The 17477-nt window shown below is 51.5% G+C and overlaps 1 protein-coding gene across 1 annotated transcript in view; it reads left to right on the forward strand.

Annotated features, from left to right (window-relative positions):
- LOC123736396 (calcium-binding mitochondrial carrier protein Aralar2) overlaps positions 1-17477 on the forward strand; it is a 96699-nt gene that overhangs the window by 61755 nt on the left and 17467 nt on the right. Inside the window, exons 11-13 of the mRNA XM_045713178.1 lie at positions 12870-13028; positions 16369-16421; positions 16690-16770. Of these exons, the coding sequence (XP_045569134.1) occupies positions 12870-13028; positions 16369-16421; positions 16690-16770 (293 nt within the window). The remainder of the gene's footprint in view (positions 1-12869; positions 13029-16368; positions 16422-16689; positions 16771-17477) is intronic.

Genomic DNA, 17477 nt, shown 5'->3' on the forward strand with positions numbered 1-17477 from the left:
CTCCACCACTTAAATAGGACAGGGACTCTATGCACCATGGGAAACTCCCTGTGTTTGGACTCTATTGTACCTGTGAATGATCAGAGAGAAGGGGCTTTTTGGGGGAGGGGTGGGGGCAATGTGGGGTCAGGGGGTGGATGTGGTGCCTGTGTTTGGCTCCAGACTACTCCCCCCCTACAGGAGACAGGTTAGTCAGAGGTAGTGTCCCCCCCTCTACAGGAGACAGGATAGTAAGAGGTAGTGTCCCCCCCTCTACAGGAGACAGGATAGTAAGAGGTAGTGTCCCCCCCCTACAGGAGACAGGCTAGTAAGAGGTAGTGCCCCCCTACAGGAGACAGGATAGTAAGAGGTAGTGTCCCCCCCTCTACAGGAGACAGGATAGTAAGAGGTACTGCCCCCCCTCTACAGGAGACAGGATAGTAAGAGGTAGTGCCCCCCCCCCCACAGGAGACAGGTTAGTAAGAGGTAGTACCCCCCACAGGAGACAGGATAGTAAGAGGTAGTGTCCCCCCCTACAGGAGACAGGATAGTAAGAGGTAGTGCCCCCACCCCTACAGGAGACAGGTTAGTAAGAGGTAGTGCCCCCCCCTCTACAGGAGACAGGATAGTAAGAGGTAGTGTCCCCCCCTACAGGAGACAGGATAGTAAGAGGTAGTGCCCCCCCTACAGGAGACAGGATAGTAAGAGGTAGTGCCCCCCCTACAGGAGACAGGTTAGTAAGAGGTAGTGCCCCCCCTCTACAGGAGACAGGATAGTAAGAGGTAGTGCCCCCCTCTACAGGAGACAGGATAGTAAGAGGTAGTGTGTCCCCCCTACCGGAGAGGATAGTAAGAGGTAGTGCCCCCCTACAGGAGACAGGATAGTAAGAGGTAGTGCCCCCCCCTACAGGAGACAGGATAGTAAGAGGTAGTGTCCCCCCCTCTACAGGAGACAGGATAGTAAGAGGTAGTGCCCCCCCCTACAGGAGACAGGATAGTAAGAGGTAGTGCCCCCCTACAGGAGACAGGATAGTAAGAGGTAGTGCCCCCCCTACAGGAGACAGGATAGTAAGAGGTAGTGTCCCCCCCCCTCTACAGGAGATAGGATAGTAAGAGGTATTGCCCCCCCTACAGGAGACAGGATAGTAAGAGGTAGTGCCCCCCCCACAGGTGACAGGTTAGTAAGAGGTAGTACCCCCCCTACAGGAGACAGGATAGTAAGAGGTAGTGCCCCCCCTACAGGAGACAGGTTAGTAAGAGGTAGTGCCCCCCCTACAGGAGACAGGATAGTAAGAGGTAGTGTCCCCCCCTACAGGAGACAGGATAGTAAGAGGTAGTGCCCCCCCTACAGGAGACAGGCTAGTAAGAGGTAGTGCCCCCCCTACAGGAGACAGGATAGTAAGAGGTAGTGCCCCCCCTACAGGAGACAGGATAGTAAGAGGTAGTGCCCCCTCCTAAAGGAGACAGGATAGTAAGAGGTAGTGTCCCCCCCCTACAGGAGACAGGATAGTAAGAGGTAGTGCCCCCCCACAGGAGACAGGATAGTAAGAGGTAGTGCCCCCCCTCCCCTCTACAAGAGACAGGATAGTAAGAGGTAGTACCCCCCCTACAGGAGACAGGATAGTAAGAGGTAGTGCCCCCCCCTACAGGAGACAGGATAGTAAGAGGTAGTGCCCCCCCCTCTACAGGAGACAGGTTAGTAAGAGGTAGTGCCCCCCCTACAGGAGACAGGTTAGTAAGGGGTAGTGCCCCCCTCCTCTACAGGAGACAGGATAGTAAGAGGTAGTGCCCCCCCTCTACAGGAGACAGGATAGTAAGAGGTAGTCGTCCCCCCCACAGGAGACAGGATAGTAAGAGGTAGTGCCCCCCTACAGGAGACAGGATAGTAAGAGGTAGTGCCCCCCCTTCGGAGACAGGATAGTAAGAGGTAGTGCCCCCCCTCTACAGGAGACAGGATAGTAAGAGGTAGTCCCCCCCCACAGGAGACAGGATAGTAAGAGGTAGTGCCCCCCCTACAGGAGACAGGATAGTAAGTGGTAGTGCCCCCCCCTTCGGAGACAGGATAGTAAGAGGTAGTGCCCCCCCTACAGGAGACAGGATAGTAAGAGGTAGTGCCCCCCCCCCTCTACAGGAGACAGGTTAGTAAGAGGTAGTGCCCCCCCTACAGGAGACAGGTTAGTAAGGGGTAGTGCCCCCCCTCCTCTACAGGAGACAGGATAGTAAGAGGTAGTGCCCCCCCTCTACAGGAGACAGGATAGTAAGAGGTAGTCGTCCCCCCCCACAGGAGACAGGATAGTAAGAGGTAGTGCCCCCCTACAGGAGACAGGATAGTAAGAGGTAGTGCCCCCCCCTTCGGAGACAGGATAGTAAGAGGTAGTGCCCCCCACAGGTGACAGGATAGTAAGAGGTAGTGCCCCCCCCTACATGAGACAGGATAGTAAGAGGTAGTGCCCCCCCCTCTACAGGAGACAGGATAGTAAGAGGTAGTCCCCCCCCACAGGAGACAGGATAGTAAGAGGTAGTGCCCCCCTACAGGAGACAGGATAGTAAGTGGTAGTGCCCCCCCTTCGGAGACAGGATAGTAAGAGGTAGTGCCCCCCCCACAGGTGACAGGATAGTAAGAGGTAGTGCCCCCCCTACATGAGACAGGATAGTAAGAGGTAGTGCCCCCCCTCTACAGGAGACAGCATAGTAAGAGGTAGTCCCCCCCCACAGGAGACAGGATAGTAAGAGGTAGTGCCCCCCCTCCCCTCTACAGGAGACAGGATAGTAAGAGGTAGTGCCCCCCCCTACAGGAGACAGGTTAGTAAGGGGTAGTGCCCCCCTCCTCTACAGGAGACAGGATAGTAAGAGGTAGTGCCCCCCCCCTCTACAGGAGACAGGATAGTAAGAGGTAGTCGTCCCCCCCACAGGAGACAGGATCGTAAGAGGTAGTGCCCCCCCCTACAGGAGACAGGATAGTAAGAGGTAGTGCCCCCCCCTTCGGGAGACAGGATAGTAAGAGGTAGTGCCCCCCACAGGTGACAGGATAGTAAGAGGTAGTGCCCCCCCTACATGAGACAGGATAGTAAGAGGTAGTGCCCCCCCCTCTACAGGAGACAGGATAGTAAGAGGTAGTCCCCCCCCACAGGAGACAGGATAGTAAGAGGTAGTGCCCCCCTACAGGAGACAGGATAGTAAGTGGTAGTGCCCCCCCCTTCGGAGACAGGATAGTAAGAGGTAGTGCCCCCCCACAGGTGACAGGATAGTAAGAGGTAGTGCCCCCCCTACATGAGACAGGATAGTAAGAGGTAGTGCCCCCCCTCTACAGGAGACAGCATAGTAAGAGGTAGTCCCCCCCCACAGGAGACAGGATAGTAAGAGGTAGTGCCCCCCCTCCCCTCTACAGGAGACAGGATAGTAAGAGGTAGTACCCCCCCCCCACAGGAGACAGGATAGTAAGAGGTAGTGCCCCCCCCTCTACAGGAGACAGGATAGTAAGAGGTAGTGCCCCCCCCTCTACAGGAGACAGGTTAGTAAGAGGTAGTGCCCCCCTACAGGAGACAGGTTAGTAAGAGGTAGTGCCCCCCCTCTACAGGAGACAGGATAGTAAGAGGTAGTGCCCCCCTACAGGACACAGGATAGTAAGAGGTAGTGCCCCCCCCTCTACAGGAGACAGGATAGTAAGAGGTACTGCCCCCCCCTCTACAGGAGACAGGATAGTAAGAGGTAGTGCCCCCCCCCACAGGAGACAGGTTAGTAAGAGGTAGTACCCCCCCCCCACAGGAGACAGGATAGTAAGAGGTAGTGTCCCCCCCTACAGGACACAGGATAGTAAGAGGTAGTGCCCCCACCCCTACAGGAGACAGGTTAGTAAGAGGTAGTGCCCCCCCTCTACAGGAGACAGGATAGTAAGAGGTAGTGTCCCCCCTACAGGAGACAGGATAGTAAGAGGTAGTGCCCCCCCTACAGGAGACAGGATAGTAAGAGGTAGTGCCCCCCCCTACAGGAGACAGGTTAGTAAGAGGTAGTGCCCCCCCTCTACAGGAGACAGGATAGTAAGAGGTAGTGCCCCCCTCTACAGGAGACAGGATAGTAAGAGGTAGTGTGTCCCCCCTACCGGAGAGGATAGTAAGAGGTAGTGCCCCCCCTACAGGAGACAGGATAGTAAGAGGTAGTGCCCCCCCTACAGGAGACAGGATAGTAAGAGGTAGTGTCCCCCCCCTCTACAGGAGACAGGATAGTAAGAGGTAGTGCCCCCCCTACAGGAGACAGGATAGTAAGAGGTAGTGCCCCCCCTACAGGAGACAGGATAGTAAGAGGTAGTCCCCCCCCACAGGAGGCAGGATAGTAAGAGGTAGTTGCCCCCCCTACAGGAGACAGGCTAGTAAGAGGTAGTGCCCCCCCTACAGGAGACAGCATAGTAAGAGGTAGTGCCCCCCCCTACATGAGACAGGATAGTAAGAGGTAGTGCCCCCCCCCCACAGGAGACAGGATAGTAAGAGGTAGTGCCCCCCCTACAGGAGACAGGATAGTAAGAGGTAGTGCCCCCCCCACAGGAGACAGGATAATAAGAGGTAGTGCCCCCCCTACAGGAGACAGGATAGTAAGAGGTAGTGCCCCCCCCTACAGGAGACAGGATAGTAAGAGGTAGTCCCCCCCTACATGAGACAGGATAGTAAGAGGTAGTGCCCCCCCCACAGGAGACAGGATAGTAAGAGGTAGTGCCCCCCCTACAGGAGACAGGATAATAAGAGGTAGTGCCCCCCCTCTACAGGAGACAGGATAGTAAGAGGTAGTGTCCCCCCCTACAGTAGACAGGATAGTAAGAGGTAGTGCCCCCCCTCTACAGGAGACAGGTTAGTAAGAGGTAGTGCCCCCCCTCTACAGGAGACAGGATGGTAAGAGGTAGTGCCCCCCCTCTACAGGAGACAGGATAGTAAGAGATAGTGCCCCCCCACTGGAGACAGGCTAGTAAGAGGTAGTGCCCCCCCTCCCCTACAGGAGACAGGATAGTAAGAGGTAGTGCCCCCCCTCTACAGGAGACAGGATAGTAAGAGGTAGTGCCCCCCCCACAGGAGACAGGATAGTAAGAGGTAGTGCCCCCCTCTACAGGAGACAGGATAGTAAGAGGTAGTGCCCCCCTCTACAGGAGACAGGTTAGTAAGAGGTAGTGCCCCCCTCTACAGGAGACAGGATAGTAAGAGGTAGTGCCCCCCCACAGGAGACAGGATAGTAAGAGGTAGGCCCCCCCCACAGGAGACAGGATAGTAAGAGGTAGTGCCCCCCCTACAGGAGACAGGATAGTAAGAGGTAGTGTCCCCCCTCTACAGGAGACAGAATAGTAAGAGGTAGTGCCCCCCCTACAGGAGACAGGATAGTAAGAGGTAGTGCCCCCCCCTACAGGAGACAGGATAGTAAGAGGTAGTGCCCCCCCCCACAGGAGACAGGATAGTAAGAGGTAGTGCCCCCCCTTTACAGGAGACAGGATAGTAAGAGGTAGTGCCCCCCCCCACAGGAGGCAGGATAGTAAGAGGTAGTTGCCCCCCCCTACAGGAGACAGGCTAGTAAGAGGTAGTGCCCCCCCTACAGGAGACAGCATAGTAAGAGGTAGTCCCCCCCCCACAGGAGACAGGATAGTAAGAGGTAGTGCCCCCCCTACAGGAGACAGGATAGTAAGAGGTAGTGCCCCCCCCCTACAGGAGACAGGATAGTAAGAGGTAGTGCCCCCCACAGGAGACAGGATAGTAAGAGGTAGTGCCCCCCTACAGGAGACAGGATAGTAAGAGGTAGTGCCCCCCCTACAGGAGACAGGTTAGTAAGAGGTAGTGCCCCCCCTCTACAGGAGACATGATAGTAAGAGGTAGTGCCCCCCCCACAGGAGACAGGATAGTAAGAGGTATTGCCCCCCCCCACAGGAGACAGGGTAGTAAGAGGTAGTGCCCCCCCTACAGGAGACAGGTTAGTAAGAGGTAGTGTCCCCCCTACAGGAGACAGGATATTAAGAGGTAGTGCCCCCCCCTACAGGAGACAGGATAGTAAGGGGTAGTGCCCCCCCTACAGGAGACAGGATAATAAGAGGTAGTACCCCCCCTACAGGAGACAGGATAGTAAGAGGTAGTGCCCCCCCCTACAGGAGACAGGATAGTAAGAGGTAGTGCCCCCCCCTACAGGAGACAGTTTAGTAAGAGGTAGTGCCCCCCCTACATGAGACAGGATAGTAAGAGGTAGTGCCCCCCCCACAGGAGATAGGATAGTAAGAGGTAGTGCCCCCCCCCCACAGGAGACAGGATAGTAAGAGGTAGTGCCCCCCCCACAGGAGACAGGTTAGTAAGAGGTAGTGTCCCCCCCTACAGGAGACAGGATAGTAAGAGGTAGTGCCCCCCCCTACATGAGACAGGATAGTAAGAGGTAGTGCCCCCCCCCACAGGAGACAGGATAGTAAGAGGTAGTGCCCCCCCTACAGGAGACAGGATAATAAGAGGTAGTGCCCCCCCTCTACAGGAGACAGGATAGTAAGAGGTAGTGTCCCCCCCTCTACAGGAGACAGGATGGTAAGAGGTAGTGCCCCCCCTCTACAGGAGACAGGATAGTAAGAGATAGTGCCCCCCCCACTGGAGACAGGCTAGTAAGAGGTAGTGCCCCCCCCACAGGAGACAGGATAGTAAGAGGTAGTGCCCCCCCTTCTACAGGAGACAGGATAGTAAGAGGTAGTGACCCCCCCACTGGAGACAGGCTAGTAAGAGGTAGTGCCCCCCCTACAGGAGACAGGATAGTAAGAGGTAGTGCCCCCCCTACAGGAGACAGGATAGTAAGAGGTAGTGCCCCCCCTACAGGAGACAGGTTAGTAAGAGGTAGTGCCCCCCCTACAGGAGACAGGATAGTAAGAGGTAGTGCCCCCCCTACAGGACACAGGATAGTAAGAGGTAGTGCCCCCCTCTACAGGAGACAGGTTAGTAAGAGGTAGTGCCCCCTCTACAGGAGACAGGATAGTAAGAGGTAGTGCCCCCCCTACAGGAGACAGGTTAGTAAGAGGTAGTGCCCCCCCCCACAGGAGACAGGATAGTAAGAGGTAGTGCCCCCCCCTACAGGAGACAGGCTAGTAAGAGGTAGTGTCCCCCCCCGACAGGATAGTAAGAGGTAGTGCCCCCCTACAGGACACATGATAGTAAGAGGTAGTGCCCCCCCTCTACAGGAGACAGGTTAGTAAGAGGTAGTTCCCCCTCTACAGGAGACAGGATAGTAAGAGGTAGTGCCCCCCCTACAGGAGACAGGATAGTAAGAGGTAGTGCCCCCCACAGGAGACAGGATAGTAAGAGGTAGTGCCCCCCCCACAGGAGACAGGATAGTAAGAGGTAGTGCCCCCCCTCTACAGGAGACAGGAAAGTAAGAGGTAGTGCCCCCCCCTACAGGAGACAGGATAGTAAGAGGTAGTGCCCCCCCTACAGGAGAGAGGATAGTAAGAGGTAGTGCCCCCCCCTACAGGAGACAGGCTAGTAGGAGGTAGTGTCCCCCCCACAGGACACAGGATAGTAAGAGGTAGTGCCCCCCCTCTACAGGAGACAGGTTAGTAAGAGGTAGTGCCCCCCTACAGTAGACAGGATAGTAAGAGGTAGTGCCCCCCACAGGAGACAGGTTAGTAAGAGGTAGTGCCCCCCCTACAGGAGACAGGATAGTAAGAGGTAGTGCCCCCCCTACAGGAGACAGGATAGTAAGAGGTAGTGCCCCCCCTACAGGAGACAGGTTAGTAAGAGGTAGTGCCCCCCCTACATGAGACAGGATAGTAAGAGGTAGTGCCCCCCCTACAGGAGACAGGTTAGTAAGAGGTAGTGCCCCCCCTCTACAGGAGACAGGATCGTAAGAGGTAGTGCCCCCCCCACTGGAGACAGGATAGTAAGAGGTAGTGCCCCCCCTCTACAGGAGACAGGTTAGTAAGAGGCAGTACCCCCCCCCTACAGGAGACAGGATAGTAAGAGGTAGTGCCCCCCCCCCTATAGGAGACAGGATAGTAAGAGGTAGTACCCCCCCCTACAGGAGACAGGATAGTAAGAGGTAGTGCCCCCCCTACAGGAGACAGGATAGTAAGAGGTAGTGCCCCCCTACAGGAGACAGGCTAGTAAGAGGTAGTGTCCCCCCTCTACAGGAGACAGGATAGTAAGAGGTAGTGCCCCCCCTACAGGACACAGGATAGTAAGAGGTAGTGCCCCCCCTCTACAGGAGACAGGATAGTAAGAGGTAGTTCCCCCCTCTACAGGAGACAGGATAGTAAGAGGTAGTGCCCCCCCTACAGGAGACAGGATAGTAAGAGGTAGTGCCCCCCACAGGAGACAGGATAGTAAGAGGTAGTGCCCCCCCACAGGAGACAGGATAGTAAGAGGTAGTGCCCCCCCTCTACAGGAGACAGGAAAGTAAGAGGTAGTGACCCCCCACTGGAGACAGGCTAGTAAGAGGTAGTGCCCCCCCTACAGGAGACAGGATAGTAAGAGGTAGTGCCCCCCCCTACAGGAGAGAGGATAGTAAGAGGTAGTCCCCCCCCCTACAGGAGACAGGCTAGTAAGAGGTAGTGTCCCCCCCTCTACAGGAGACAGGATAGTAAGAGGTAGTGCCCCCCCTACAGGACACAGGATAGTAAGAGGTAGTGCCCCCCCTCTACAGGAGACAGGTTAGTAAGAGGTAGTGCCCCCCCTACAGTAGACAGGATAGTAAGAGGTAGTGCCCCCCACAGGAGACAGGTTAGTAAGAGGTAGTGCCCCCCCTACAGGAGACAGGATAGTAAGAGGTAGTGCCCCCCACCCCACAGGAGACAGGATAGTAAGAGGTAGTGCCCCCCCTACAGGAGATAGGATAGTAAGAGGTAGTGCCCCCCCCCTACAGGAGACAGGATAGTAAGAGGTAGTGCCCCCCCCCTACAGGAGACAGGATAATAAGAGGTAGTGCCCCCCCCTACAGGAGACAGGATAGTAAGAGGTAGTGCCCCCCTACAGGAGACAGGATAGTAAGAGGTAGTGCCCCCCCTACAGGAGACAGGTTAGTAAGAGGTAGTGCCCCCCCTACATGAGACAGGATAGTAAGAGGTAGTGCCCCCCCTACAGGAGACAGGATAGTAAGAGGTAGTGCCCCCCCACAGGAGACAGGATAGTAAGAGGTAGTGTCCCCCCCTACAGGAGACAGGATAGTAAGAGGTAGTGCCCCTCCCCTACAGGAGACAGGATAGTAAGAGGTAGTGCCCCTCCCTACAGGAGACAGGATAGTAAGAGGTAGTGCCCCCCCTCTACAGGAGACAGGTTAGTAAGAGGTAGTCTCCCCCCTACAGGAGACAGGTTAGTAAGAGGTAGTGCCCCCCCTCTACAGGAGACAGGTTAGTAAGAGGTAGTGCCCCCCCCTCTACAGGAGACAGGATAGTAAGAGATAGTGCCCCCCCCACTGGAGACAGGCTAGTAAGAGGTAGTGCCCCCCCTCCCCTACAGGAGACAGGATAGTAAGAGGTAGTGCCCCCCCTCTACAGGAGACAGGATAGTAAGAGGTAGTGCCCCCCCCACAGGAGACAGGATAGTAAGAGGTAGTGCCCCCCTCTACAGGAGACAGGATAGTAAGAGGTAGTGCCCCCCTCTACAGGAGACAGGTTAGTAAGAGGTAGTGCCCCCCTCTACAGGAGACAGGATAGTAAGAGGTAGTGCCCCCCCCCCACAGGAGACAGGATAGTAAGAGGTAGTGCCCCCCCTTCTACAGGAGACAGGATAGTAAGAGGTAGTGACCCCCCACTGGAGACAGGCTAGTAAGAGGTAGTGCCCCCCCTACAGGAGACAGGATAGTAAGAGGTAGTGCCCCCCCTACAGGAGACAGGATAGTAAGAGGTAGTGCCCCCCCTACAGGAGACAGGTTAGTAAGAGGTAGTGCCCCCTACAGGAGACAGGATAGTAAGAGGTAGTGCCCCCCTACAGGACACAGGATAGTAAGAGGTAGTGCCCCCCCTCTACAGGAGACAGGTTAGTAAGAGGTAGTGCCCCCCTCTACAGGAGACAGGATAGTAAGAGGTAGTGCCCCCCTACAGGAGACAGGTTAGTAAGAGGTAGTGCCCCCCCTACAGGAGACAGGATAGTAAGAGGTAGTGCCCCCCCTACAGGAGACAGGCTAGTAAGAGGTAGTGTCCCCCCCTCTACAGGAGACAGGATAGTAAGAGGTCGTGCCCCCCCTACAGGACACATGATAGTAAGAGGTAGTGCCCCCCCTCTACAGGAGACAGGTTAGTAAGAGGTAGTTCCCCCTTCTACAGGAGACAGGTTAGTAAGAGGTAGTGCCCCCCTCTACAGGAGACAGGATAGTAAGAGGTAGTGCCCCCCCTACAGGAGACAGGATAGTAAGAGGTAGTGCCCCCCCACAGGAGACAGGATAGTAAGAGGTAGTGCCCCCCCCACAGGAGACAGGATAGTAAGAGGTAGTGCCCCCCCTCTACAGGAGACAGGAAAGTAAGAGGTAGTGCCCCCCCTACAGGAGACAGGATAGTAAGAGGTAGTGCCCCCCTACAGGAGAGAGGATAGTAAGAGGTAGTGCCCCCCCTACAGGAGACAGGCTAGTAGGAGGTAGTGTCCCCCCACAGGACACAGGATAGTAAGAGGTAGTGCCCCCCCTCTACAGGAGACAGGTTAGTAAGAGGTAGTGCCCCCCCTACAGTAGACAGGATAGTAAGAGGTAGTGCCCCCCCCACAGGAGACAGGTTAGTAAGAGGTAGTGCCCCCCACAGGAGACAGGTTAGTAAGAGGTAGTGCCCCCCCTACAGGAGACAGGATAGTAAGAGGTAGTGCCCCCCCCTACAGGAGACAGGATAGTAAGAGGTAGTGCCCCCCCCTACAGGAGACAGGTTAGTAAGAGGTAGTGCCCCCCCTACATGAGACAGGATAGTAAGAGGTAGTGCCCCCCCCTACAGGAGACAGGTTAGTAAGAGGTAGTGCCCCCCTCTACAGGAGACAGGATCGTAAGAGGTAGTGCCCCCCCCCACTGGAGACAGGATAGTAAGAGGTAGTGCCCCCCCTCTACAGGAGACAGGTTAGTAAGAGGCAGTATCCCCCCCTACAGGAGACAGAATAGTTAGAGGTACTGACCCCCCCTCTACAGGAGACAGGATAGTAAGAGGTAGTGCCCCCCCCCTACAGGAGACAGGCTAGTAAGAGGTAGTGTCCCCCCCTCTACAGGAGACAGGATAGTAAGAGGTCGTGCCCCCCCCTACAGGACACATGATAGTAAGAGGTAGTGCCCCCCCTCTACAGGAGACAGGTTAGTAAGAGGTAGTTCCCCCCTCTACAGGAGACAGGTTAGTAAGAGGTAGTGCCCCCCTCTACAGGAGACAGGATAGTAAGAGGTAGTGCCCCCCCCTACAGGAGACAGGATAGTAAGAGGTAGTGCCCCCCACAGGAGACAGGATAGTAAGAGGTAGTGCCCCCCCCCACAGGAGACAGGATAGTAAGAGGTAGTGCCCCCCCTCTACAGGAGACAGGAAAGTAAGAGGTAGTGCCCCCCCCTACAGGAGACAGGATAGTAAGAGGTAGTGCCCCCCCTACAGGAGAGAGGATAGTAAGAGGTAGTGCCCCCCCCTACAGGAGACAGGCTAGTAGGAGGTAGTGTCCCCCCCACAGGACACAGGATAGTAAGAGGTAGTGCCCCCCCTCTACAGGAGACAGGTTAGTAAGAGGTAGTGCCCCCCCCCTACAGTAGACAGGATAGTAAGAGGTAGTGCCCCCCCACAGGAGACAGGTTAGTAAGAGGTAGTGCCCCCCCCACAGGAGACAGGTTAGTAAGAGGTAGTGCCCCCCCTACAGGAGACAGGATAGTAAGAGGTAGTGCCCCCCCTACAGGAGACAGGATAGTAAGAGGTAGTGCCCCCCCTACAGGAGACAGGTTAGTAAGAGGTAGTGCCCCCCCCTACATGAGACAGGATAGTAAGAGGTAGTGCCCCCCCCTACAGGAGACAGGTTAGTAAGAGGTAGTGCCCCCCTCTACAGGAGACAGGATCGTAAGAGGTAGTGCCCCCCCCCACTGGAGACAGGATAGTAAGAGGTAGTGCCCCCCCTCTACAGGAGACAGGTTAGTAAGAGGCAGTATCCCCCCCTACAGGAGACAGAATAGTTAGAGGTACTGACCCCCCCTCTACAGGAGACAGGATAGTAAGAGGTAGTGCCCCCCCCCCCTACAGGAGACAGGTTAGTAAGAGGTACTGACCCCCCTTATGTCTGGTGTACACTACACGACTTTCAAAATCCTAACATCACTGGGCCTCTCACATTAAATTACCCATCTTTCCTCTAGTTTTTGTCCTGCCAACATAGTGATGCGCACACTACATGATGTGATACAGACGGGAGTCACCCACTACAAGATGATGTGATTAGATTGTTAACGTAGCTAGAACGAGCTGTGTCTCAAAGCAGCCTCATAAACGCTTTCAAATATCTAGCCAACATTTTGAATTGAATAACATTGCTTGTGAACTACAGAGCTGTAACGATTTTACACTTTGGCTTTGGTTAAAAGGCAAGTACAAACACATGGCGAGCTCTCATTGGCTATTGCTGATCACCATTCTCAAAACTTGTCGTTACAGATCTCACACTACAAGAGCATTGTAGATTTTGTGCCAATAAAATCAAACATATTTGAAAATATTGGGACTTCTGGGACTGCTCAAACTGGATCGGTAGCCCTCAGATTGCGTCACATTAAACGAGCATCGGTGACAGCCGTGCGCCCCGAGCAACGACATGGGGATTTGTCTCCGATCTCAAAAATTTGTATTTGACAGCTAATTCGGGGCCAAAATCATGTAGTGTACGCCTGGCTTTATAACGAGCTAAAAAATGAATTTATAACATCTCCCCTCACCTACTTCCTTCATAGCATTTATGTCATGTGTTTTTTCAGCTTTGGGAGCCACAGCAGTGTACCCCATAGACCTAGTGAAGACCAGGATGCAGAACCAGAGGACCACAGGCTCCCTGGTGGAAGAGCTCATGTACAAGAACAGCTTGGACTGCTTCAAGAAGGTGCTGCGTTACGAAGGCTTCTTCGGCCTCTATAGAGGTCAGTACCAGACGAGATGTGTCCCAAATGGCACCCTATTGCCTACATAGTACTCTGCTTTTGGCCAGAGTAGTTCACTATATAGGTATATAGTGACAGGCTAATGGGTAGAGGGAGGCACAGATTTAGGGTCAGTTTACCCTCCTCTAATCCTAACTTTAACCATAACCTGGAACAACACAAATCTGACCATAGATTAACGTCTAGCTGTAACTTCATATCACTCCATCACAACAACAGATGGGGTTTAGAGGTTTGGGAGAGGAGAGGACGAGGAGAGGTGGGCGGGTTTGAGTTCACCTTCCCTCTGACCTGGCTTCTTTGAAGTGATTAAAGGTAGTCTCGGGAGTTTTCGGGAGGACAATGCACGGCCACATACCAGCAGAGCTCTGTCACAATGGTGGAGTGTGACTGCCCCTGCCAGACTTCAACTGGCATTCATTTAATAAGTACCTGCACTCAGGGAGCGGGGGTGGTTCTCAAACAACACACACTATATCGGAATTCTCAGGATTATGATTGACAGGGGAGTTCTCCCGTGAGGGTTCTACGAGGAAGTGGGAAGTCTTAGTGTCTGTCACAGGACACCAAGCCTTTAGAGAGGTCTCTGACATTACAGACACAGTCAGACAGACCTGGCTCCGTCGCACGGGTACAGACATCAGTAGTGGGTTCCAAATGGTATCCTATTCTCTTTATAGTGCACCACTTTCCACCAGGGCCCATAGGACCCATAGTGGTGCACTATGAATAGAGGGCCATTTGGAACACATCCCCTGTGACAAAAAAAATCCAACGGTGCAGATCAATTTGAATGGCTGTCTGGAGTCTGGAGATATGGTACATTACAATCTGAAAACACATTGAACTATACAATCTGAAAACACACTGAACTATACAATCTGAAAACACACTGAACTATACAATCTGAAAACACACTGAACTATACAATCTGAAAACACACTGAACTATACAATCTGAAAACACACTGAACTATACATTCTGAAAACACACTGAACTATACAATCTGAAAACACACTGAACTATACAATCTGAAAACACACTGAACTATACAATCTGAAAACACACTGAACTATACAATCTGAAAACACACTGAACTATACAATCTGAAAACACACTGAACTATACAATCTGAAAACACACTGAACTATACAATCTGAAAACACACTGAACTATACAATCTGAAAACACACTGAACTATACAATCTGAAAACACACTGAACTATACAATCTGAAAACACACTGAACTATACAATCTGAAAACACACTGAACTATACAATCTGAAAACACACTGAACTATACAATCTGAAAACACACTGAACTATACAATCTGAAAACACACTGAACTATACAATCTGAAAACACATTGAACTATACAATCTGAAAACACACTGAACTATACAATCTGAAAACACACTGAACTATACAATCTGAAAACACACTGAACTATACAATCTGAAAACACACTGAACTATACAATCTGAAAACACACTGAACTATACAATCTGAAAACACATTGAACTATACAATCTGAAAACACACTGAACTATACAATCTGAAAACACACTGAACTATACAATCTGAAAACACACTGAACTATACAATCTGAAAACACACTGAACTATACAATCTGAAAACACACTGAACTATACAATCTGAAAACACATTGAACTATACAATCTGAAAACACACTGAACTATACAATCTGAAAACACACTGAACTATACAATCTGAAAACACATTGAACTATACAATCTGAAAACACATTGAACTATACAATCTGAAAACACACTGAACTATACAATCTGAAAACACACTGAACTATACAATCTGAAAACACACTGAACTATACAATCTGAAAACACACTGAACTATACAATCTGAAAACACACTGAACTATACAATCTGAAAACACACTGAACTATACAATCTGAAAACACACAGAACTATACAATCTGAAAACACACTGAACTATACAATCTGAAAACACACTGAACTATACAATCTGAAAACACACTGAACTATACAATCTGAAAACACACTGAACTATACAATCTGAAAACACACTGAACTATACAATCTGAAAACACACTGAACTATACAATCTGAAAACACACAGAACTATACAATCTGAAAACACACAGAACTATACAATCTGAAAACACATTGAACTATACAATCTGAAAACACACTGAACTATACAATCTGAAAACACACTGAACTATACAATCTGAAAACACACTGAACTATACAATCTGAAAACATACTGAATTTTACAGTCTGAAAACACACTGAACTTTAAAAGAGAAATTCTTATATTCTCTTGAATCTCACACATTTCATTCACAATTCCCTCATTAACATGTATCTACTGTGTAGCAATGCTGGTAATGTTATATTAGACACTGAGGAGAGTGTCATAAGCCAACTTTATCTAATGTAATGAAGCTGAGCATTTTCCCTCTCCTCCTGTTTCCCTTACTGAATGAGCTGTGCATTAGAATGGTGAGACAGCCAGACCAGAACACACACACTGCAAACACTAGGAAGATGTCACGGTCTCTAGACAGGAACCCTTGCGTAAACAACGCAGCAGCATGAGAAAACAATAAGCATCTCTTAACTACAACTGTGAGTCGCTATGGGCCATTTAATAAAAAAATGACTTGTGTGTGGTTCTCTGCCTGAGTCCTTCCACAAAAACAACCAACACTCCTGTTTGTGTTTGTGAGTCCCAGCCCAGCTGAAGATAATCATATGTTTGTGCTCCTGTGTCTGCTTCTGACTCTGTGTGGCCTGTTTTGGGCCCTGCGCTCACTACCCCCCTTCACCCTCTCCACTATTAACTTTGTTTGTTACTTTAGGGACGGGGGGAGGGAGGAAGATGGGGGTAGTAAGAGGGGGGTCCATCCATCGCACTCCAATCAGATTATTTTGTTTATTTTTATCGGGCTGGAAGTCTTTGCGTTGTAATTGAGGGCTGTGTAAACTTTGGTTAGTGTTTTCTGTCTTTTTTTCTATTCTGGGAAAGAGCTACTAGTCGATGTTTCTTTCACTTTGTTAGTCTGTTAAGCCCCTGATGCCCCTACACCACATCAATAGTGTTCATTAGTGTCTGGGGATCAGGCAGAAATGGATTCATCAGGGTATGTGTTTAATGTGGAGGGGGTCTGTGCTGTGCTGCTGCCTGCCAGTGTGTGTGTGTGTGTGTGTGTGTGTGTGTGTGTGTGTGTGTGTGTGTGTGTGTGTGTGTGTGTGTGTGTGTATTGTACATCCTTGGCCCTTCTCTTTTCTAATCATGTTGTGTCCTAATGATAGGTCTGGTACCACAGCTACTGGGCGTGGCCCCGGAGAAAGCCATAAAGCTGACAGTAAGTGCCTTGTTTTTCCACATGGAGACCAGTAAGGCCCCAGTTTCAGACCCCAATTTCAGGCCCCAGTCACCACGGAGCCCCTCACTGGGCCCTAGTTTAACATTTACCTCTAGTTTTAGTTTAATGTACAGTACAGATTTTATGTGCACACTCACACACACGCGCACTCACACACGTGCAGGCACAGACATACATACAAATACACACAGTGTGTGTGTCTGACTGTCTCTCTGTGTGTGTCTAATGCTTAGTGTTCTCGCCACAGGTGAATGACTTTATCAGAGGGAAGAGCAGACAGAAGGATGGATCAATCCCTGTACCTGCTGAGATCCTGGCTGGTGCATGTGTGAGTCTCATCTCATTGATCAGCCTCCATCCACATAGACGCTAACTAGACAGGCACGTTTTACCTGTTGCAGGTTTAGGCCCACTGGAGGATGACATTCACGTCTTGCACCACCAACTGACCTGAGATCAGGTGTTTCTAAACTGGACGACACACAGACGGAGACAGACAGGGCTGCTACCTGAGAAACTGCCCCCCCCCACCTCGACCCCACTACCCCCAACCTGTGTTTGATCAGTGAGCTGTCACCCCTCCCATCCCTTTAGTTCTACCTGACCCTATAGCACCCCCCAACCAATGAATAGAGGCCTTTCACCTGGGAGCTGTTTGATGCCGATCACTAAAGCAGAATATTTAGGGTACACAAGTCATTATGTGTACCCACATACTTGCCATGTGCACGCAAGCGACTACAACTCAATTAAGGTTATGAATGACTGTTTTGAGGAGGTTTATTTGGAGAGATTTTGAAATGAGAGACGTTAGTATGGAAATTGTGTGTCGCAAATAAAACATGTAGAGTGGAATGTTGAAGATAAAAAGGACAGCTTATTTTTTTAAATCTTGAGTGTCGGAAAAAAGGTTGTTCTATACATGCTGTACGTTCAGGCCAGAGTAGAGGGACGTAGTGAATGAGGACGGATGGATTTTTCCTCTTTATCACTGTGAGCTGATCTGACAGTTCCTTTCATCCTGTCCCTGCCTCT

Source organism: Salmo salar, unplaced genomic scaffold (assembly GCF_905237065.1).
Source record: "Salmo salar unplaced genomic scaffold, Ssal_v3.1, whole genome shotgun sequence".
NCBI lineage: Eukaryota > Metazoa > Chordata > Actinopteri > Salmoniformes > Salmonidae > Salmo > Salmo salar.